A 19,417-nucleotide genomic window follows, 5' to 3' on the forward strand; every position below is an offset into this window, starting at 1 on the left:
GTCGTGTAGCTAACTTCTACCACCTGGTGTTCCAGCATCAATAAGACCGCTCGCAGGATGTATCTCAGAATATTATCACAGCCCTGGAGAAAGAACTGAAGGCCCTTGACCGTGCCTCATGGCTACATTGTTAGTATTTAGTCTCCTGGACTGTTTTCCGTTGTTTCCTCATTTCGCACTTCTCTGATTAAACCCATCCTTTGACTAGAGTTTTCCACACACAAAAGGCAGGCAGGGGATGTGGGTGGGGGCAAGGACCACAGGGTCCCACTCTGTTTCGCTCTGAGTGGGGAGGCCAGGCGTGGCAGACGCCCAGGGAAACCCTGATCCTCCCACTACAGAAGTCACCCCAGCATTTCCTCTGCGAAGGACAGCTGCTCCCCAACCTCATGTTGGCGTTCGAGTGACTCTTTCGTTTACTTCTCGTGTGCTCCGTGCACGGGCCTGTGGCTCTGCGCACTTGGTACCTGAGCATCAGGCACATAGCCTGTCTAGTAGCATTATTTTTCCAAAGAAGGGGAGTCGTGTCTTTTTAAAATTCCTTTTGAAGACCTTCTCTTAAGGTATTATTTATAAACACAGTGCTAAACACAAATCTAAAATGTGTAGTTCACTTAACTTTTATTTGTAGATACAAAGCCACATCGTCTAAAGTTTTATTATAGGTTAGGGTGCCTGCTAATTAATCATCCTGGGTAACTTTATCAGGAAGGCCATTATGTACCATCTGCAAATAGCTGGACCCAGCTGCTAATAAACCCGTGGCTGACCTTTGTGGAAGGAGCTTAGACAAGGCCAATGGCTTTACATGAATTCTACCTGAGTTTGCAAAACTTGCTCAATTTAAGAATCACCTGGCTGTCCATTAAAGACTCTGGTCCCAAGCACCCTGCCCTGGAGATCCTGGCTCAGCAGGTCCAGGTCAGGAGTCTGTGTTTAACAAGCATCGGATGTAGTGCTCAGAGTTACCATGTTTAACCCTCGCAGCCCTGCGAGGTTTAGGTTTTCTTCCTGTTTCACAGAGAAGTAAACTGAGGAACTAAGAGGTTACGTAACTTACCCACAGTTGTACAGCTGGTGAGAAACAGACCCGGAATTCTGATTCTGAATCCATTTTCTGTTTTTTTAAGACTTATTTAGTTTCAGCTGCTGTAGGCCTTCGTTGCTGCGTACAGTAAGCGGGAGCTACTCCCCCGTTGTGGTGTGAAGGCGTTTCTTGTGGAGCATAGGTTCTAGGCGCTCAGGCCTCAGTAGTTGGGCACACGGGCTTAGTTGCCCTGTGACACGTGGAATCTTCCCAGACCAGGTACCAAACCTATATCCCCTGCACTGGCAGGCAGATTCTTCACCACTGGACCTCCAGGGAAGCCCTGAATCCACCTTCTTAACCACCATTCAGTAAAGCCAGAATGGTGGCTCAGATGGTAAAGAATCTGCCTGCAATGCAGGAGACTAGAGATCCAACCAGTCAATCTTAAAGGAAATCAGTCCTGGGTTTCGCTGCAAGGATTGATGTTGAAGCTGAAACTCCAATACTTGGCCACCTGATGCAAAGAGCTGACTCATTGGAAAAGACCCTGATGCTGGGAAAGGGTGAGGGCAGGAGGAGAAGGGGACGACAGAGGATGAGATGGCTGGAGGGCATCACCGACTCAATGGACATGAGTTTGAGTAAGCTCTGGGAGATAGTGAAGGACAGGGAAGCCTGGCGTGCTGCAGTCCATGGGGTCACAAAGAGCTGGACACAACAGAGTGACTGAAAAACAACAACGGCACCATTCTCTGCAGCCTCCGAAGAGCATGTTTCCTATTCCCTGAAGACCAGGTGGCTCTTCGAATTTGCTGAGTGGATCATATAAATCTTTCCTTAGCGCTCCTGCCAGCTTAGTCATGAATAGAGAGCCGTTCAGATCCTACAGCAGAGTAAGGACAGAGCTGGGGACTCTCTGAGACCTGGAGTTTATGCCCAGGACTTCGACCAGGGGCTCTCAAAGTGTCGTCACCAATTGGGAACATGAGCATCGCCTGGGAACTTGGGGCACGTTGCAAATCCTCCATCCCACTTCAGAGGAATTAAATCAGAAACTCCGGGACTGGGGCCCGGCCCATATGTGAGGGCACAAGCCCTCCAGGTGCTTCTGATGTGGGCAGATGAGAGCCCCTGGTTCAGAAGACTCTACTGGCTCCCAGGGTTCCTGGTGGGAAGGAAATGCCGTAGCCAGGACCGGAGCCTTTGTCCTCTGTGTTCTTCAGAAGCACCGTTTTGCTTCAAGCAGTGGTGACCACTGACAAGTTAGTTCGAAGGCTGGCCTGGATCCAGGTGCCCAGAGTCATCAGCAGTTTCTGGAATGGGCATTGGCTGCCCTGCTCTTCCGTCTTGTAGGCATTTCCCACCAGTCCTTTGCCCTCTACCTCAGCTTCCTCCGAATGACTGCACAGTGCCCCGTCAGTAGATCCTCCAGGACACAGGATGCTACTGCATAGCAATGACTCAAGCACAGACGTGTTTAGCGTAATGCCTGACACATGGCCACAACAAAATACCATAGACTGGTAATTATTTCCTCACAATTCTGGCAGCTGGAGGTCTGAGATCAGGGCACCAGCATGGTTTGTTTCTGGTGAGAACTCTATTTTGTGTGTATGTGTGTGCTGCACTCAGGATCCTAGTTCCCTAGCCAGGGATCAGACCCATGCCCCCTGCGTTGGGAACCCAGAGTCCTAATCACTAGGCCACCAGGCAAGTCCTAAGAGCTGTCTTCTTGATTTGCAGATGCTGTCATCTTGCTGTGCATAGTCACGTGACTTCCTTGTGTCCCTGAGGAGAGAAAACTTGAGCTCTATGGGGTCTCTTCTTACAAGGACACTAATCCCATCAGAGCAGGGCCCCACCTTTGTGACCTCATTTAACCTTAATGACCTTGGTTCTATCTCTAAATATAATCACACTATAGATTGGAGCCTCCCTGTATGAACTGATGGCTGGGGCAGAACTCAACCCATTGCACTGACACCAGTACGGCCTTGTTTAACTTGATGCACACAGCAAGACTGGCAGCTGTCGGTCCTCGTGCCTTCATCCCAGCAGTCCTGGAAAGCATCGGTCAGAACATTAGAGGGTCTTTTCTCTTGCAGCAGAAGAACTGTCTGGGAGTGTAGCCAGTAGGAAACAGGTTTCTTCCAAAATCATTCCTCAGCTCAGACATTTCATAGTTGATTTGCTGATTTGTTTGTGGTTCTTTTATTTTGAGGGAGGGTGCGGGTTCCAGGCATATCAAATTTATATTTTTCTGTAAGATGAAAATGTGATTGCATTTCAAGGCAGAGGCACTAGAAATGCTCACAATGGTCTTGGCGTCAGCTGCCACAGAGAAGTTCCCAGGCAGTCAGTTCTTCCACTGACAGCATTCCATGGTGTCTCTGTGCTCTGACGGTGCTGCTCACAGCAGCTACTCTCATCCCTTGCCTTTTCATGAGCCCTTGGGAAAGCATTTTTTTTGCTTGCTGCTGCTGCTGCTGCTGCTAAGTCGCTTCAGTCGTGTCCGACTCTGTGTGACCCCATAGACGGCAGCCCACCAGGCTACCCCGTCCCTGGGATTCTCCAGGCAAGAACACTGGAGTGGGTTGCCATTTCCTTCTCCAAAGCATGAAAGTGAAAAGTGAAAGTGAAGTCGCTCAGTCGTGTCTGACATATTTGCTTCAGTTCAGTTCAGCCAAAGCTTATTTGATGTTGCTGAATGTTCAAAAAAGAAAGGTGTTCTTGCCTACACGGAGAGAGCGTGCCAGTCTTTTGCTCTGTCGCCATCATTGGCAAGTGAGATAGCTCTATAGAGAACGAGGATTGAGGTCGCAATATTTCTGGAATTCTAGAGGAAGCATAACCCCAAATTCTGCCCACCCAGTCCCAGGGGTTGGGGAAAGTTCAGAGGCACAGAGACTGTAAAAAGAGGGACGCTGCTCTGAGCCCAGTTTCCCGACCTGTCCGTTTGGAGGAGCAAAGCAAAGCAGCCAGCGAACACGCGCTGCTCCCCTCTGCCCTCACCTGGGAGCCAGAGCCGCGCAGCGTTGGTTCTGACCGTGTTGGGGAGTCTTCGTTGCCTTAGGAGCTAACCTGTTTCTAAGCGCGAAAAGTAGCTGCCGCCTCAGGTGGGCGCAGACGTTTTAGGAATGCTTTCCACTGGAAAGGCTGGCCAATTGCCTCTGTCAAACTTTGAATTGTAATCAGCCTGTGGTTTTCACTCTAAGCCTGGGAGGCCCCCCTTAGAGGACACGGGCCTGTTCCGCGGGCTCCCCTCGGGTAGCTGCGCGCCCGCGAACCCGGGTTGTGTCAGACCGAGGAGCGTGGGGTCGGCCCTGCCCTCCGCCTCGTGTGTCTCCGCGTGTCTAGCCAGTGCAGGAGCCCTTCAGACGTGGTGGGTAATTAGCTGAGCGAGGAGATTCGTGGACTTTGGAATCAGACAAGCCAGGAGTCAGATTCTGAGACTTTTGCTTGCAATGGGGCAAAGTATTAATGTCAGTTTCTCTGGATCCAAGTCCCCTCATCTTCAGGAAGCAGTAATAGTAACTTCTGCTCTTCCAGTTACTGATAAGAGGACTTTTCAATCGCTGGTACAGTGAGTGTAAGCATTCAGCATGTAACAGATGGAATAAGTGGTGGATAACCGCCTTCAGTCCTTACTATTGGAGAAAGTAATTGGCATTAATGCATGAATGGCTGAAAAGGAATTGGATCTGTTTGGCCCTGCACAGGGTCCTGTGTTTACCATGGACTCCTAGTGTCTTACACCAAAGTCAGTGAGCTGTAAGGACCCGGCGAAGGAAGAGCTGTCGGTTTGTTTGTAGGGAGGAGGAGGCGTGAGATGGGAACAGGGACCCGGAGCCCTGTACTTCACAGCGCGTGGCTGGCCCTGAGTGCTGCCTTGGGGGATGCACGGCAGAAGGTCACGTGGCTCTGAAAGTGTACCTGGATGAGCCTGGGTCCGAACTGGGCTCCAGTCTGCTTTGCTGCTCACTCCCCTTTGTTTAACGGGTCTTGGCTTACACTCAGTATCCCTACTGATGTCCCTATCTGAGAGAAGGGACCTGGCCTGATTCCTTTACCACCATATTGAGATGGAAGAAGTTTAGAAGGTGCAGTGAGGCAGGAGTTCAGTGATTCTTGGCCGAGGGACAGCAGGCTTGTTCTTGGGCGGCCCCTCCTATCTGATGGACGTTTAGAAGGTGCAGTGAGGCAGGAGTTCAGTGATTCTTGGCCGAGGGACAGCAGGCTTGTTCTTGGGCGGCCCCTCCTATCTGATGGACGTTTAGAAGGTGCAGTGAGGCAGGAGTTCAGTGATTCTTGGCCGAGGGACAGCAGGCTTGTTCTTGGGCGGCCCCTCCTATCTGATGGACGTTTAGAAGGTGCAGTGAGGCAGGAGTTCAGTGATTCTTGGCTTATGGACAGCAGGCTCGTTCTTGGGCGGCCCCTCCTGTCTGATGGTTTGGGGCTTGTTAGGGATTCTGCCCCTTCACATCTTCCCTGGAGACTGTTGACTGTTGGGCCCCAAGTAAGGGTGGCTAGCTGATGAAACAAAGAATTCAAGAGGAGCCCCAGCACCACTGAAGGGGTCTGACCAGTTGCTCTTCCTTCCTCCTCCTTTCTTTCCTCCTTTTCTTTATTTTTCTGTGGCTTGCACTGTGCATATGCATGGAGATACTAGTTACAGCAATTAAGGAAAATGAGGGTGTAATATTGCTTAGCAACCCAATTACCTAATCTGTAATTTTACTAATTTGGCTGAATCTGTGTGCTGCAACTGTTTTGGTTTTAATTAAGGATATTAATAATAATGTTTTTAATGGAACATTTTGTACGACATTCTCTAACGCCTTATCCAGAATTAAACTGGTGCATAAGCATCCCTTGTGAGGTAGGGTTTTCTGTGTTTTTCTTGAAACTAGTCAGACAAAAGGGGCCTTTCTGAGGATCAAGAAACGATATGCAGTCTCACATCACACCTCAGTTGTTGGAGACGCCTATGGACTGGCCCCCACAGGGATGGCTACTTCTACTGCCAAGCTCCCAAAATCTCGGACAGAGAATCTGACTTGAAAGGGGGCTTATCACACAACCTCTTTGAGCCTGCTGGTATCCACTGCTTTGGGCATAGGACGTAATTTTAAAACATTTCATCGTTTCTTTTTGTCTTATAAAAAGATAGATGGGTTACACACCCCTTTACTTATTGACAGTAGAGCATGTGTGCTCACGCGTGTCCGACTCTTTGCAACCCTGTGGATTGTAGCCCACCAGACTCCTCTGTCAGTGGAATTTTCCAAGCAAGAATACTGGATGGGGTTGCCATTTCCTCCCCCAGGGGATCTTCACAACCCAGGGATCGAACCTGCATCTCTTGTGTCAGCAGGTAGAGTCTTTATCCGTGAGCCACCAGTGAAAGGACTAGTTGCTAAAGATGGATTTGGAAGCAGAAACAGGAAATGGATGTTAGGCTAATCGCATACAACATTCAATCCCAGTTACCTTTCAAGATCATTTTTTTCAGGATGAATTCATCTGGAAATTAGCATTTAGTGGATGCAAATCCAAGTTCTTTGAATTGAGCCATAACTATTCTTTGGTATGGTTGAGGGACAGAGAGTTGGAGACAAGTCGTAATATCTCAGTTCAGTTCAGTCACTCAGTCATGTCCGACTCTTTGTGACCCCATGGACTGCAGCACATCAGGCCTCCCTGTCCCTCACCAAATCCTGGAGTTTACCCAAACTCATGTCCATTGAGTCGCTGATGCCATCCAACCCTCTCATCCTCTGTCGTTCCCTTCTCCTCCTGCCCTCAATCTTTCCCAGCATCAGGGTCTTTCTAATGAATCAGTTCTTTGCATCAGGTGGCCAAAGTATTGGAGTTTCAGCTTCAACATCAGTCTTACCAATGAACACCCAGGAGTGATCTCCTTTAGGATGGACTGGTTGGATCTCCTTGCAGTCCAAGGGACTCTCAAGAGTCTTCTCCAACACCACAGTTCAAAAGCATCAGTTCTTCAGCACTCATCTTTCTTCACAGTCCAACTCTCATATCCATACATGACCACTGGAAAAACCATAGCCTTGACTAGATGGACCTTTGTTGGCGAAGTAATGTCTCTGCTTTTTAATATGCTGTCTAGGTTGGTCATAACTTTTCTTCCAAGGAGTAAGCGCCTTTTAATTTCATGGCTGCAATCACCATCTGCAATGATTTTGAAGCCCCCCAAAATAAAGTCTGACACTGTTTCCAACAGGACTGGATGCCATGATCTTAGTTTTCTGAATGCTGAGCTTTAAGCCAACTTTTTCACTCTCCTCTTTCACTTTCATCAAGAGGCTTTTGAGTTCCTCTTCACTTTCTGCCATAAGGGTGGTGTCATCTGCATATCTGAGGTTATTGATATTTCTCCCAGCAATCTTGACTCCAGCTTGTGCTTCTTCCAGCCCAACATTCCTCATGATGTACTCTGCATAGAAGTTAAATAAGCAGGGTGACAATATACAGCCTTGACGTACTCCTTTTCCTATTTGGAACCAGTCTGTTGTTCCATGTCCAGTTCTAACTGCTGCTTCCTGACCTGCATACAGGTTTCTCGAGAGGCAGGTCAGGTGGTCTGGTATTCCCATCTCTTTCAGAATGTTCCACAGTTTATTGTGATGCACACAGTCAGAGGCTTTGGCGTAGTAAGTGAAGCAGACCTAGATGTGTTCCTGGAGCCCTCTTGCCTTCTCCATGGCCCGGCGGGTGTGGGCTCGGCCTCTGGCGCCTGCAGCAGTAATCGGTCAAACCTCAGGAAAGAGTCCTCTTTGCGTTGCGGTTGTTCACTCAGTCATTCGTCTGACAAATGCTTCCTGTCTGCCACGTGCCTGCAGTCGTTCTAGGTGCTAAGTGTGCGACAGGGGATAATCAAATAAAAAGTCCTGCCCCGCTCAAGTTAATTATAATAATGACTCTTACAGAATATTCTGTGCCAGATACTATTTCATACAGTATTCCTGAAACTCAGTTCATCCTCACATACTGCTGATCCATCCCAGATTGCATTTGAAGACCCCGAGGCATGGAGAGTTTAAGAAACTTGTCAAGGGACCTGCCTGGTGGTCCAGTGGTTAAGAGTCCACCTTGCAATGCAGGGGACATGGATGGGTTTGATCCCTGGTCCAGGAACTAACATCCTATATGCTGGGGGGCAGCTCATCCCGTGAGCTGCAGGAAAAGATCTTGCATGCCACAGCTAAGACCAGAGGCAGCCAAAAAAAAAATTTTTTTTAAGGAAATTTGTCAAGGTCACACAGTCGGCTAAGAGCCAAGATTGAGTGTCTGCTTCTCTGCTCTGTGCTCTTCCATCGATGGCTTTATTCTCTGGCCCCACTGTCTCAGATTATATGGTCCTATTCATGTGTTCGCTTACCTGTACTTTTACACTCACTCATAGGGAGTGTAAACTCTTGTTGGAGTTGGTGGCTTTGCTTCCAACCATGGGAATGTGTATCTGAATTTTGTAACCGGGAACAAAACATGTCCTTGGGCTTCTTAAGCTGTTTCAGAGCAAACTTAGAAATTGAGTGTGAACTGCAGCTTGAAAACTTGTCCCAGGGTACCAGTATTTTTTTCTTGTTGGGTAAGAAAGCTATCTTCTCTAGGGAGGCAGCATTTTCTGAGTTGCTATAGTTTAGTCCCAGCTGCAGATAAGAAACAACAGGGTCATATTTTTAAGGATACACAAATAACTTAAAATGCAGAATAATTGAAAGATAAATAATAGCTATTTCAGAGCCTTCCCCCGAGACTACAGATCAGGAAAGAGGTTTGGAAAGAATCTTGGGAGGAATATAAAAAGACCGTTCCTGGCAGGATGGGGGAAAGTCCGGCCAACAGATTCTATCATTAGCCCTACCTTTTCCAATGTCCAAGTGATGACTTTTAAAATCTTAATGTCCAGCTGACATTTACTCGGTACATAGTATCCCGAATCTGGTTACTGTAATGTGTTCCCAAATGCAGTCGGCAAGTGAACAGCCCATTAAAAACTTTTCAGTGGCCCTACATTTCAAAGGATTTCAAAATAGGGCAAGGGTGTGTGTGCGCATGCGTAGTTTTCATTGTCCGCTTGAATTCACTTTTCAACAGCGTCTTGAAAACCTTGCGTTCATGCAGTTACTCAGCCAGTACGTGTTGAACTCTGACCATAAGTCAGGTGGGATACTAGACACTAGGGAAACCATGAGAGATGGGACAAGCCTCCTACCTTGAAGGACATCAGAGATGAGGTGGTGATCTTGAAGCCGTAGGGTGGGTCAGTGGTTAAGGCTCTGCACATTCAACGCAGGGAGCTCAGGTTCAATCCCTGGTCTGAGAACTAAGATCCCACCTGCCATGCAGCCAAAAAAAAAAAAAAGTCCCTGCTCTGAAGCAGTGGATTGGTGATATTTGTGGAGTTCAGAGGACGGGCACCCACCTTCAGGAGATCCGTGCTGCGCTTGCTCTGGAGCAGATTGCTGAGCTGTCAGCAGTAAGCTACTTCCCCAAACACCCTCCTTCACCCCGGACCTGTCAGCGTGAACACCTGAGCAGTGAACCTCACACACACACAGGAGCCCAGGAGCTCCCACAGGCTCCAGCCCCAGCAGGCTCAGCTCACCTTCGATCCCAGGAAGCAAGTCGCCTGCTCCAAGCGAGGTCCGCGGAGGTCCGAGACCTTAAGGCGGGAGCGCTTCCATCCCCTGAGGGCGCTTCCATTGCCGCTTCCATCTTGTGAGCGCACTTCCGACCCCTGAGGGCGCTTCCGTCCCCGTGAGGGCGTTTCCGTCCCCGTGAGGGCGCTTCCGTCCCATGTCCCATGAGGGCGCTTCCATCCCCCTGAGGGCGCTTCCGACCCCTGAGGGCGCTTCCGTCCTGTGGGCCGCCGGCTGCTGCACAGACGCTGCAGGTGCGCGTGCTGCCTCCTCCCCACCTCCCCATTCCTCAGTCTCTCTGCTCCAGACTGTGTTCTCAGTGGTTTCTGATGCTCAGTTGGAAGTACAGGGAAAGGGCTCCTTGAAGGCCGGTCAGGGCACCCCGGGGTCCAGCAGGTCTCAGCTGTCTCCTGTCTCATTTGCAGGCGGCCAGTAGGTGCACGAAGGGGTTACTGAGGTCGCGAGTGTACGTTTCGCCCCCCCTGGATCGTTAGCTTCATCCTGAGAAAGGCCATTTCTCGGCCTGCGGATGTCAGGTAACAGGAGCCAGGCACGGACAACTTAGACTAGCAAGGCAGGAACCACGCAGGACGACGTGTATGACTTCATCTAGTATTCCCCCGCGGGACTGCCACCAACATTAAACAAACAAAACATGTATTCCGTGCTGAGTCAGAATGTATATATTTTTCAGTGCTGTGGAAGTCCTGATTCTAAACATGAAAGTGAAAGATTTGGTTCATTTTAGTCCCATAGCCTTGTAAAGCTAATCTTTACATTGTGTGCTATATATTGCTTAGAGAAGTGTTTAAGAATTTTAAAAAAATAAGTAGAAATAAAACCACCCACAAAATTACTTGACATTTTAATGGATTTGTTTGCAAGCTTCTGTTTTATATCATTGAATTGTGTAGTAAGTTAGTAAATTAAAATCGCTCAGTTGTGTCCGACTCTTTGTGGCCCCATGGACTGTACAGTCCATGGAATTCTGCAGGTCAGAATACTGGATTGGGTTGCCATTTCCTCCTCCAGGGGATCTTCCCAACCCAGGGATTGAACCCAGGTCTCCTGCATTGCAGGCGGATTCTTTACCAGCTGAGCCACAAGGGAAGCCCATTGAATTGCATACCTGTGCTCAATCTCTCAGTCGTGTCCGGCTCTTTGCGACCCCATGGACTGCAGCCCACCAGGCTCCTCTGTCCGTGGAATTTTCCAGGCAAGAAGACTGGAGTGGGTTGCCATTTCCTCCTCCTCCAGGGGATCTTCCTGACCCAGGGATCGAATCTGCATCCCCTATGTTTCCTTCATTGACAGGTGGGTTCTTTACCGCTGAGCCACCTGGGAAGCCCTGCTTATCAAGAGTCTCTCAGTGAATATAGGTGCGTTTCCCCACATTCACACATATTTACAAGTAATTTGTTAGGTCTGTGCTGTTCCCCACCCTGAGGATGTGTTCCCGTGTGCCTTGTGTAGACTCTGATGCAGCTCATTTGATTTTCACCTGGAAGGAGTGTCCTTTTGTTACCAGCACGCACATGAGGCAGCAGGAAAGACAATCCACCTCACAGTTTACATACCACGCTGTCATTTCATTAACCAATATTGGCGTAACCAAAAGGACACACAATTCAGTATGTCTGCTCTTCTTCAGATGGAAAATCAGCTTGTTCTGTAACACAGATATTTGATAATTCACAATTGAAAGTGAAAGTCACTCAGTTGTGTCTGACTCTCTTCGAGCCCATGGACTAAACAGTCCATGGAATTCTCCAGGCCAGAATACTGGGGTGGATAGCTGTTCCCTTCTCCAGGGGATCTTCCCAACCCAGGGATCGAACCCAGGTCTTCCACACTGCAGGGGGCTTCTTTACCGACTGAGCTACAAGGGAAGCCCAAGAATATGGGAGTGGGTAGCCTATCCCTTCTCCAGTGGATCTTCCTGACCCAGGAATTGAACCAGGGTCTCCTGCACTGCAGGTGGATTCTTTACCAACTGACCTATCACACTTGGCTAGTTGAAAAATCTGATTTTCCTCTTCCCTTTTCGTCATCAATGAGAATTTGGTAATAAGACAAAGAACAAAGTACTCCAATAGTTCTTCCTCCAAAGGAGCTTTCTTTTTCCACCACTATTTCCTGTAGCAGTGAGTTTCCCCATCAAAACTCCCTGTGCCTGGTTTGGGGCAGCTTCATGCAAGGCTTGCTCAATCCTTGCTGTCCCGAGTTAGTGATTTCATTCCTTACATCCGGACTTACCAAATGCAAAATTTCTAACAAATTACATTTTCCAGTTATTATTGGCTTTAATTTTACAGTCTCTCTGGAGGAAAAGAAATCTGGGTGAGAAATGCCCGAGCACAGGACGTTGTCCGTGAGAGTGTGCACTTCGTGCCTCTAGGTTACGCTTCTGCTGGCCGTGGACTGTGACAAAGTCGTTGTCCCCTGGGTAGAAGATCAGCAGATAGAAAATGAGAGCATGAGCAGGGAAGTCGTCAAGCAACTAACCTTTCCTGACCGCTAGGACGCATTGAGCACTGAATCAGGTCCTTTATGTACTTTCTTCTTAGAACTATCTGTTTCTGGCTGTGCCGGGTCTTCGCTGCTGCGTGACTTTCTCTGGTCGCAGTGAAGGAGGGCTTCTTTCTAGCTGCAAGGTGCGGGCTTCTCATGCTGGCGGCCTCTCTTGCGTGAGCACAGGCTCGAGGTGCACAGGCTTGGTTGCCTGTGGCCTGTGGAATCTTCCTGGGCCAGGAATCAAACCTTTGTTCCCTGCATTGGCAGGCGGATTCTTAACCATGGGCCACCAGGGAAGTCACATTTTCTTATATTAATATTTGATCTGGTAGCTTAGCTGGTAAAGAATCCGCCTGCAATGCCGAAGACCCTGGGTTGATTCCTGGGTTGGGAAGATCCCCTGGAGAAGGGATAGGTTACCAACTCCAGTATTCATGGGCTTCCCTGGTGGCTCAGAAAGTAAAGAATCTGCCTGCCATGTGGGAGACCTGGGTTCCATTCCTGGGTTGGGGGATTCCCTAGAGGAGGGCAGGGCAACCCACTCCAGTGTTCTTGCCTGGAGACTCCCATGGACAGAGGAGCCTGGCAGGCTACAGTCCATGGAGTTGTAAAGAGTTGAACACGACTGAGTGACTAAGCACAGCAATCATAATCCTAATCCTAATCATGTGAGGCAGGAATTACATTTTTTAAATAAGGAAACTGAGGGCAGGGCAAGGGATGGAAATATTTATTGAGTACAAACTGGATCTAGGTTCTGTACTAGGCACCATACACAGATCCTTCATTCGACCTTTACAGCCCTGCTTTATGAAGTGATGACTCTTAGAACGTTTAACTTAAATGGTACAAGAGGACCCTAATGCAGGTGGTTATTCCTCCCAAACGTGTGTCCCTTTTCAGCTTACCAGGCAGCCCGCCAGCCATGTCCAACTGACACAGATTTTAAGATTTTAAAAAGGAAGCACTAGATATATTTCTCTTTTTTATTTCATTCATTTTACTTCCATCTTTAGGTGGTGTTGTTTTTTTTAAGTTTTATTTATTTATTTTTACCTCACTGCACAGCAGGTGGGATCTTAGTTCTCTGAGGAGGTATGGAACCTGTGCCCCTGGCTTTAGAAGTGCAGTCTTTCTTTACCATTGGATGGCCAGGGAAGTCCCAGATAGATTTCTTGAAATGACTGAAATGTAAACACCTTTGAGTAGAAGAACACTGCGGAGCAACTAAGAAAACAGTGTGCATTTGTGTTTTCTCTACATGCTTCTTCTTAATGAAATTTTCCCGGACACTGAGTCCCTTTAAATTCTATTAGACGTTTGAGAAATGCTCCCGTTTTATTCACTCCCGCAGACGATGAAGCAGCTTCTTAAGCACTCTTGTCACATGGCGCTCCCCGTCCTCCCGCTGGGCTGGGCTTGGTCTCTCTGTGTGAAATCCCGGGGGCAGGAGGGCAGGAGCGGGCTCAGCAGAGTCCCCATCACAGTGTCCCGGACTCCTCTCAGCAGGCGCAGGGAGATTCTGTCTCTTATAGTCACTTCTTGTTGAGGCAAAACTGGCAAATAAACGTAGCCCGTGACGATTTCCTGTCCGTACTCATTGTGAAATGATTACCGCATCAGGTTAATGCAGCCATCACCTCACATCGTTATCTTTTTTTTTTTTTTTGGCAAATTTTTTTAGCAAATTTCAAGTCTACAAAATTATCACCATGCTATTCATTAGGTCCTCAGAACAAATTCATCTCATAACTAAAAATCTGCAGCCGTTGACCAGCGAGACCCCATTTCTCCCAGCCTCAGCAGCCGTCGTTCAGAGGCGGGCGGCCCCCGGCCCTTCGCTGCGGAGCGGCAGTGGGTGCCTCTGGACAAACTTCTCCTCGAGTGACAAAATGCAAAGAAACTGGGACTGAAAACAGCTGTGTGCACGTACAATTGGGGCAAATTCTGGACCCCAAATACACAAAGAGGTCAAAAAACCCAGCTGCCACCTTTGAAAGCCAGGGCACTGCGCACGCTGCCGGCTCAGGGCGCCTCTGAGGAGGGCGAAACAGCGAAGCCACCCCTGGCCCAGCCTTGGACGCAGCCCTCCCCTCACCCCACGTCAGGATTTCCCCGCTGCTGCAGCAGGGACCCCAGTAAAGCCGTGCCTGAATTCTTGTCAACTGGACTTCTGTTGGCTGGGGGAGGCTAAGCAGCCGCGTCGGTAACAGCTCTGCTCGCTGCTGCTGCAAGCTTGACTTTTTCTAAGATCGCACATAAGTGACGTCATATAGCATCTCTCTCTGTCTGCCTTATTTCAGTTGGCGTAATGCTTCCAGATTCACCCATAAAGTTGCAAACGGCAGAATTTCCTTTTTGGTTGAAGTCAGGATAATATTACCTTATGAATATATGCATCACATCTTCTTTATCGATTCATCCACAGATGGGCACTCGGGTTGCTCCCATGGCTTGGCGATTATAAATAGTGCTGCGGTGAACTTGGGGGTGCAGATACTTCTTTCAGATATTGATTTCGCTTCCTTCAGATATATTCTCAGAAGTGGCACTGCTGGGCCCTTGGGTAGTGCTAATTTTGATATTTTGAGGACCGTTCTGCTCTTTTCCGTAGTGGCCTGCACGAGTTCACGTAACCACCAACAGTGTGCAAGGGCTCTCCATTCTCCACTTTCCTGCCAACTCTTGTTATCGTTCGTACCTTCTCTATCTTCAGAGAACTGTACAATCAAAAGCCCTTTTCAGTTAACCGTTTTCTTCAAGTCAGCATTGCAAACCACCCCTCCCACCGAATTTCAACTTTGTAAGTAAAAGAGAGCTCCTCAGAATTATAGGAGCTTGTCGCTAGGAATGCAGTGGGCTTTATTTCACTGATAATTTTGGTCTACAGTATTTAAACTTGCAAGAGAAAATAAGCTTTTGGATTTCTTCTGTACAACTTTTAATCTACAGGTAACAAGCCCTTTGCCTGAGAAAATAACTCTCCCATCCACCAAGTGAATAGCACCTGGAATTCCACTAGCAACCGATGAACTGTTTCTTTCTGTATTGAAAGAAAAGGCTGAAAATGCAAATGTCCTGGAGACAAGTGACATTTCCTACATGGTACTCATGCTCTCCTGCAAGTTAATGATACAAGAGCCTCTCCCAAAAGGAGGTTGGATATGGAGGAGAAGGAGCAAGCATAAGAGAAGCAGAGTGTTTAAACGGGGCGAGTGATGAGGAGGAGCCAGCCCTGCTCAGAAGGCGGCACCGAGACCAGCTTCCTTGCTTCCCCCAGCCTGTTAGAAAGGATGGACCGTGGGAGTCACGTTTTATGCTGGGTGTATGTGCTAAAGTCAGCGTATCCAGTGAAAATCACTCTTGAAAATCACTTTAATCTCCCATTAAGTGCAGTTCTCTTCCATCTTTGAAGAAGTTCAGCATCACTGTGCTTCTTCAAGCTTTTCAAACATTTTTATTTAATGACTCATTTTTATTTTGGCTGTGTTGGGACTCCGTTGCTGCTCTGGGGTGCTCTCTGGGTGCAGCGAGTGGGAACTGCTCTCTCGTTGCTGCGCTCACGCTTCTGCTGTGGGGCTTCTCTCCTTGTGGAGGACCGGCTCTAGGCCTCCATGGTGTGGCCCACAGGCTTAGTTGCCCCGAGGCATATGGGATCTTCCTGGACTACGGATGGAATTGGTGTCCCCTGCATTGCAAGGTGGATTCTTAACCACCAGACCACCAGGGAAGCCCTCTTTTTCAAGCTTTACACAGACACACAGATTGCTACTTCTTTAGCTGAGTCCTGTGGTTGTCTGCTTGCATTTGGAGGCTGAGTGCATGAGAAATGCACACCCAGAAGTGCATTCTCTGCAGCCAGATGCTCCAGAGTACAAGAAAAAGGGTGTGTGCGCGGTGGGGGGCGGGGGGGGTTGCGGGGGGCGCTAAATCCAACTCAGCAAACAGCAGATTTCCTTTCTCGCCTCAGGCTTGCCCCGGCTCATGTGTATGTAACGGCAGTGGCGGGGCGGGGGCGGGGGGTTACACACTGTTTAAAATTGCTTTCTCAGTCCTTTCCGTATCTTCCTTTTTTGTCTAAGTGTCTGCATAGTTGACGATGCCCCGCTCCCGGCCGCTGTATTCATCTCCCTCTACCACTGGGGGGGGGCGGAACTGAGTGAGAAGGGGGCAGAAAACCACTGTGAACATTGGGGTATCCTGGATCTTCGGCTTCCAGATCAGAAAAGTGAGAGCAATCAAGCAAATCACCGGCTGGAGCTTTTTCTCAAGTGCCCTGTCAGGTGGGTACAGTAGCTTCCATTTTGATCATTTCTCTCTTCTTCTCAACAGGCTGGTCCATTCCGGTCCAGGAAAAGGATCACCCCAGGCCGGTGTGGATCTGTCTTTTGCAACGCGAACTGGCACCCAGCAGGGGATTGAAACACATCTCTTCAGGGCCGAGGTCAGCAGGGACCTCTCACACTGGACACGGAGCATAGTACAGGGGTGCCACGACTCAGCGGAGCTCACTGCGGAGATCAGCACAGGTGCGCGCTCGGGCTGGGGACGTCACAACCTTCTGGGGAGGGGGCACCCTCCACTGCATCATGGCCACAACATAGGCTCCATTACTGCTCCTTTGGGGGTACTTACTTAAATTCCAGAGGAGATAAATTTCAAATTCTTCTAAATTAAGGCACTAGTAATGCCCTACTAAAATGGGACCAAGAGAGTAGTCCCCCCTCCCCACAACTAGAGAAAGCCCAAGAGTAGCGATGAAGACCCAGCTCAGCCAAAAATTAATTAATTAATTAAACACTTTTTAAAAAGCTTAAAAAAGAGCAGTGATGCCAGACTTCTTGAGACATGGAAGAGAACTACACTTCATGGGAGATTAAAGGGATCTTCACGAGTGATTTTTACTGGACATTATTAGTACATTTAGTAATGCTCTTGGAGAAGGAAATGGCAACCCACTCCAGTGTTCTTGCCTGGAGAATCCCAGGGAAGGGGGAACCTGGTGGGCTTCCTTCCGTCTGTGGGGTCACACAGAGTCGGACACGACTGAAGTGACGCAGCAGCAGCAGCAGTAATGATCTACTAAAATGCAACCTAGGGGTTTGACTATGAAAAACTCTTATTTCATCTTCCTGCAGAAAAAGTGAATAACTTGGCTAGTCAGCTGTCATTTCTACCATGTTGGACAGTGCAAATCTAGAACATTTCCATCATGGCAGAAAGCCCTATGGTGTAACCCTGCTCTGTATGACTAGGATTTTCCCACAAGACCGCTTACGTATAGTACTTCCGGACTTCAGTCACACTGAAACAGCAGCAGGGTTTACAGTTTTCCCCTCAGAAGACTCAGACTCAGATGCTCATCCCTGGCGACGCTGGCTCAGCGTTCTGGGCTGGGGCCTGAGAATTCGCATCCAATGAGACCCCAGGCGGTCCCGACGCTGCCGGTCCTGGACCACTCTGAGCGGTACTGCACTAGGGTGCCGCTTCCTCCGCACCCAAGAGTATTCTAGAACGTGGGCCACATGTTGGACTTTCCCGCTGGTACGGGGAAATAATCCACCTGCGGGTTTGAACCCTGTGCTGGGAAGATCCCACATGCTGTCAAGCAGCTAAGCCGGAGTGCCGCAGCCTCTGAACCCACGTGCGCCAGGGCCTGAGGGCTGCCACTGCGGAAGGCTGCGAGCGCGGGAGCCTGCGCGCACAAGAGGAGCCCGCAGGGGGCGCCCGTGCACTGAAGCTGGAGAGAAGCGCCCACTCTCGCAACTAGAGAAGGCCCGCACGCAGCAAAGAAGGGCCAGTGAGGCCAGAGATACACAACTGAATACATACGACTTTCAGTTCAGTTCAGTCGCTCAACTCTTTGAGACCCCATGAGCCGCAGCACGCCAGGCCTCCCTGTCAATCACCAACTCCCAGAGTCCACCCAAACTCATGTCCATTGAGTTGGTGATGCCATCCAACCATCTCATCCTTTGTCGTTCCCTTCTCCTCCTGCCCTCAATCTTTCCCAGCATCAGGGTCTTTTCAAATGAGTCGGCTCTGCATCAGGTGGCCGAAGTATTGGAGTTTCAGCTTTAGCATCAGTCCTTCCAATGAACACCCGGGACTGATCTCCTTCAGAATGGACTGGTTGGATCTCCTTGCAGTCCAAGGGACTCTCAGGAGTCTTCTCCAACACCACAGTTCAAAAGCATCAATTCTTCAGCACTCAGCTTTCTTTATAATCCAACTCTTACGTCCATACATGACTACTGGAAAAACCGTGTCCTTGACTAGACGGACCTTTGTTGGCAAAGTAATGTCTCTGCTTTTTAATATGCTATCTAGGTTGGTCATAACTTTTCATCAAAGGAGTAAGCGTCTTTTTATTTCATCTGCAGTGATATTGGAGTCCCAAAAAATAAAGTATGTCACTATTTCTGCTGTTTCTATTTGCAATGAAGTCATGGGACTGGATGCCATGATCTTAGTTTTCTGAATGTTGAGCTTTAAGCCAACTTTTTCACTCTCCTCTTTTACTTTCATCAAGAGGCTTTTTAGTTCTTCTTCACTTTCTGCCATAAGTGTGGCATCATCTACATATCTGAGGTTATTGATATTTCTCCCGGCAATCTTGATTCCAGCTTGTGCTTCATCCAGCCCAGCGTTTCTCATGATGTACTCTGCATATAAGTTAAATAAGCAGGGTGACAGTATACAGCCTTGACGTACTCCTTTCCCAATTTGGAACCAATCTGTTGTTCCATGTCCAGTTCTAACTGTTGCTTCCTGACCTGCATACAGGTTTCTCAAGAGGCAGGTCAGGTGGTCTCGTATTCCCATCTCTTTCAGAATTTTCACAGTTTATTGTGATCCACACAGTCAAAGGCTTTGGCATAGTCAATAAAGCAAAAGTAGATGTTTTTCTGGAACTCTCTTGCCTTTTCGATGATCCAGGGGATATTGGCAATTTGATCTCTGGTTCTTCTGCCTTTTCTAAAACCAGCGGGAACATCTGAAGTTCACAGTTCATGTATTGCTGAAGCCTGGCTTGGAGAATATTGAGCATGACTTTACTAGCCTGTGAGAGGAACTTAAAAGTAAACAAAAGATGGGATACATATCAACATGTAGCGGGTTCTCCACATTTCCTTCATTTGTGCAAACATGTAAAACCACATATTTTGTAGAATTTCTACCGTAACATCTCTGAGATGATCAA

The 19,417-nt window shown here is 48.5% G+C and overlaps 1 protein-coding gene across 1 annotated transcript in view; it reads left to right on the top strand.

The window, feature by feature from the left end:
• Window positions 1–19,417, top strand: part of SNTB1 (syntrophin beta 1) — a 250,812-nt gene that overhangs the window by 220,803 nt on the left and 10,592 nt on the right. Inside the window, exon 5 of the mRNA XM_055431756.2 lies at window positions 16,546–16,742. Coding sequence (XP_055287731.2) covers window positions 16,546–16,742 — 197 coding nt within the window. The remainder of the gene's footprint in view (window positions 1–16,545; window positions 16,743–19,417) is intronic.

This window comes from Moschus berezovskii, chromosome 16, assembly GCF_049115385.1.
Source record: "Moschus berezovskii isolate FMDL1 chromosome 16, NW_MosBer_1.0, whole genome shotgun sequence".
Classification (NCBI taxonomy): domain Eukaryota; kingdom Metazoa; phylum Chordata; class Mammalia; order Artiodactyla; family Moschidae; genus Moschus; species Moschus berezovskii.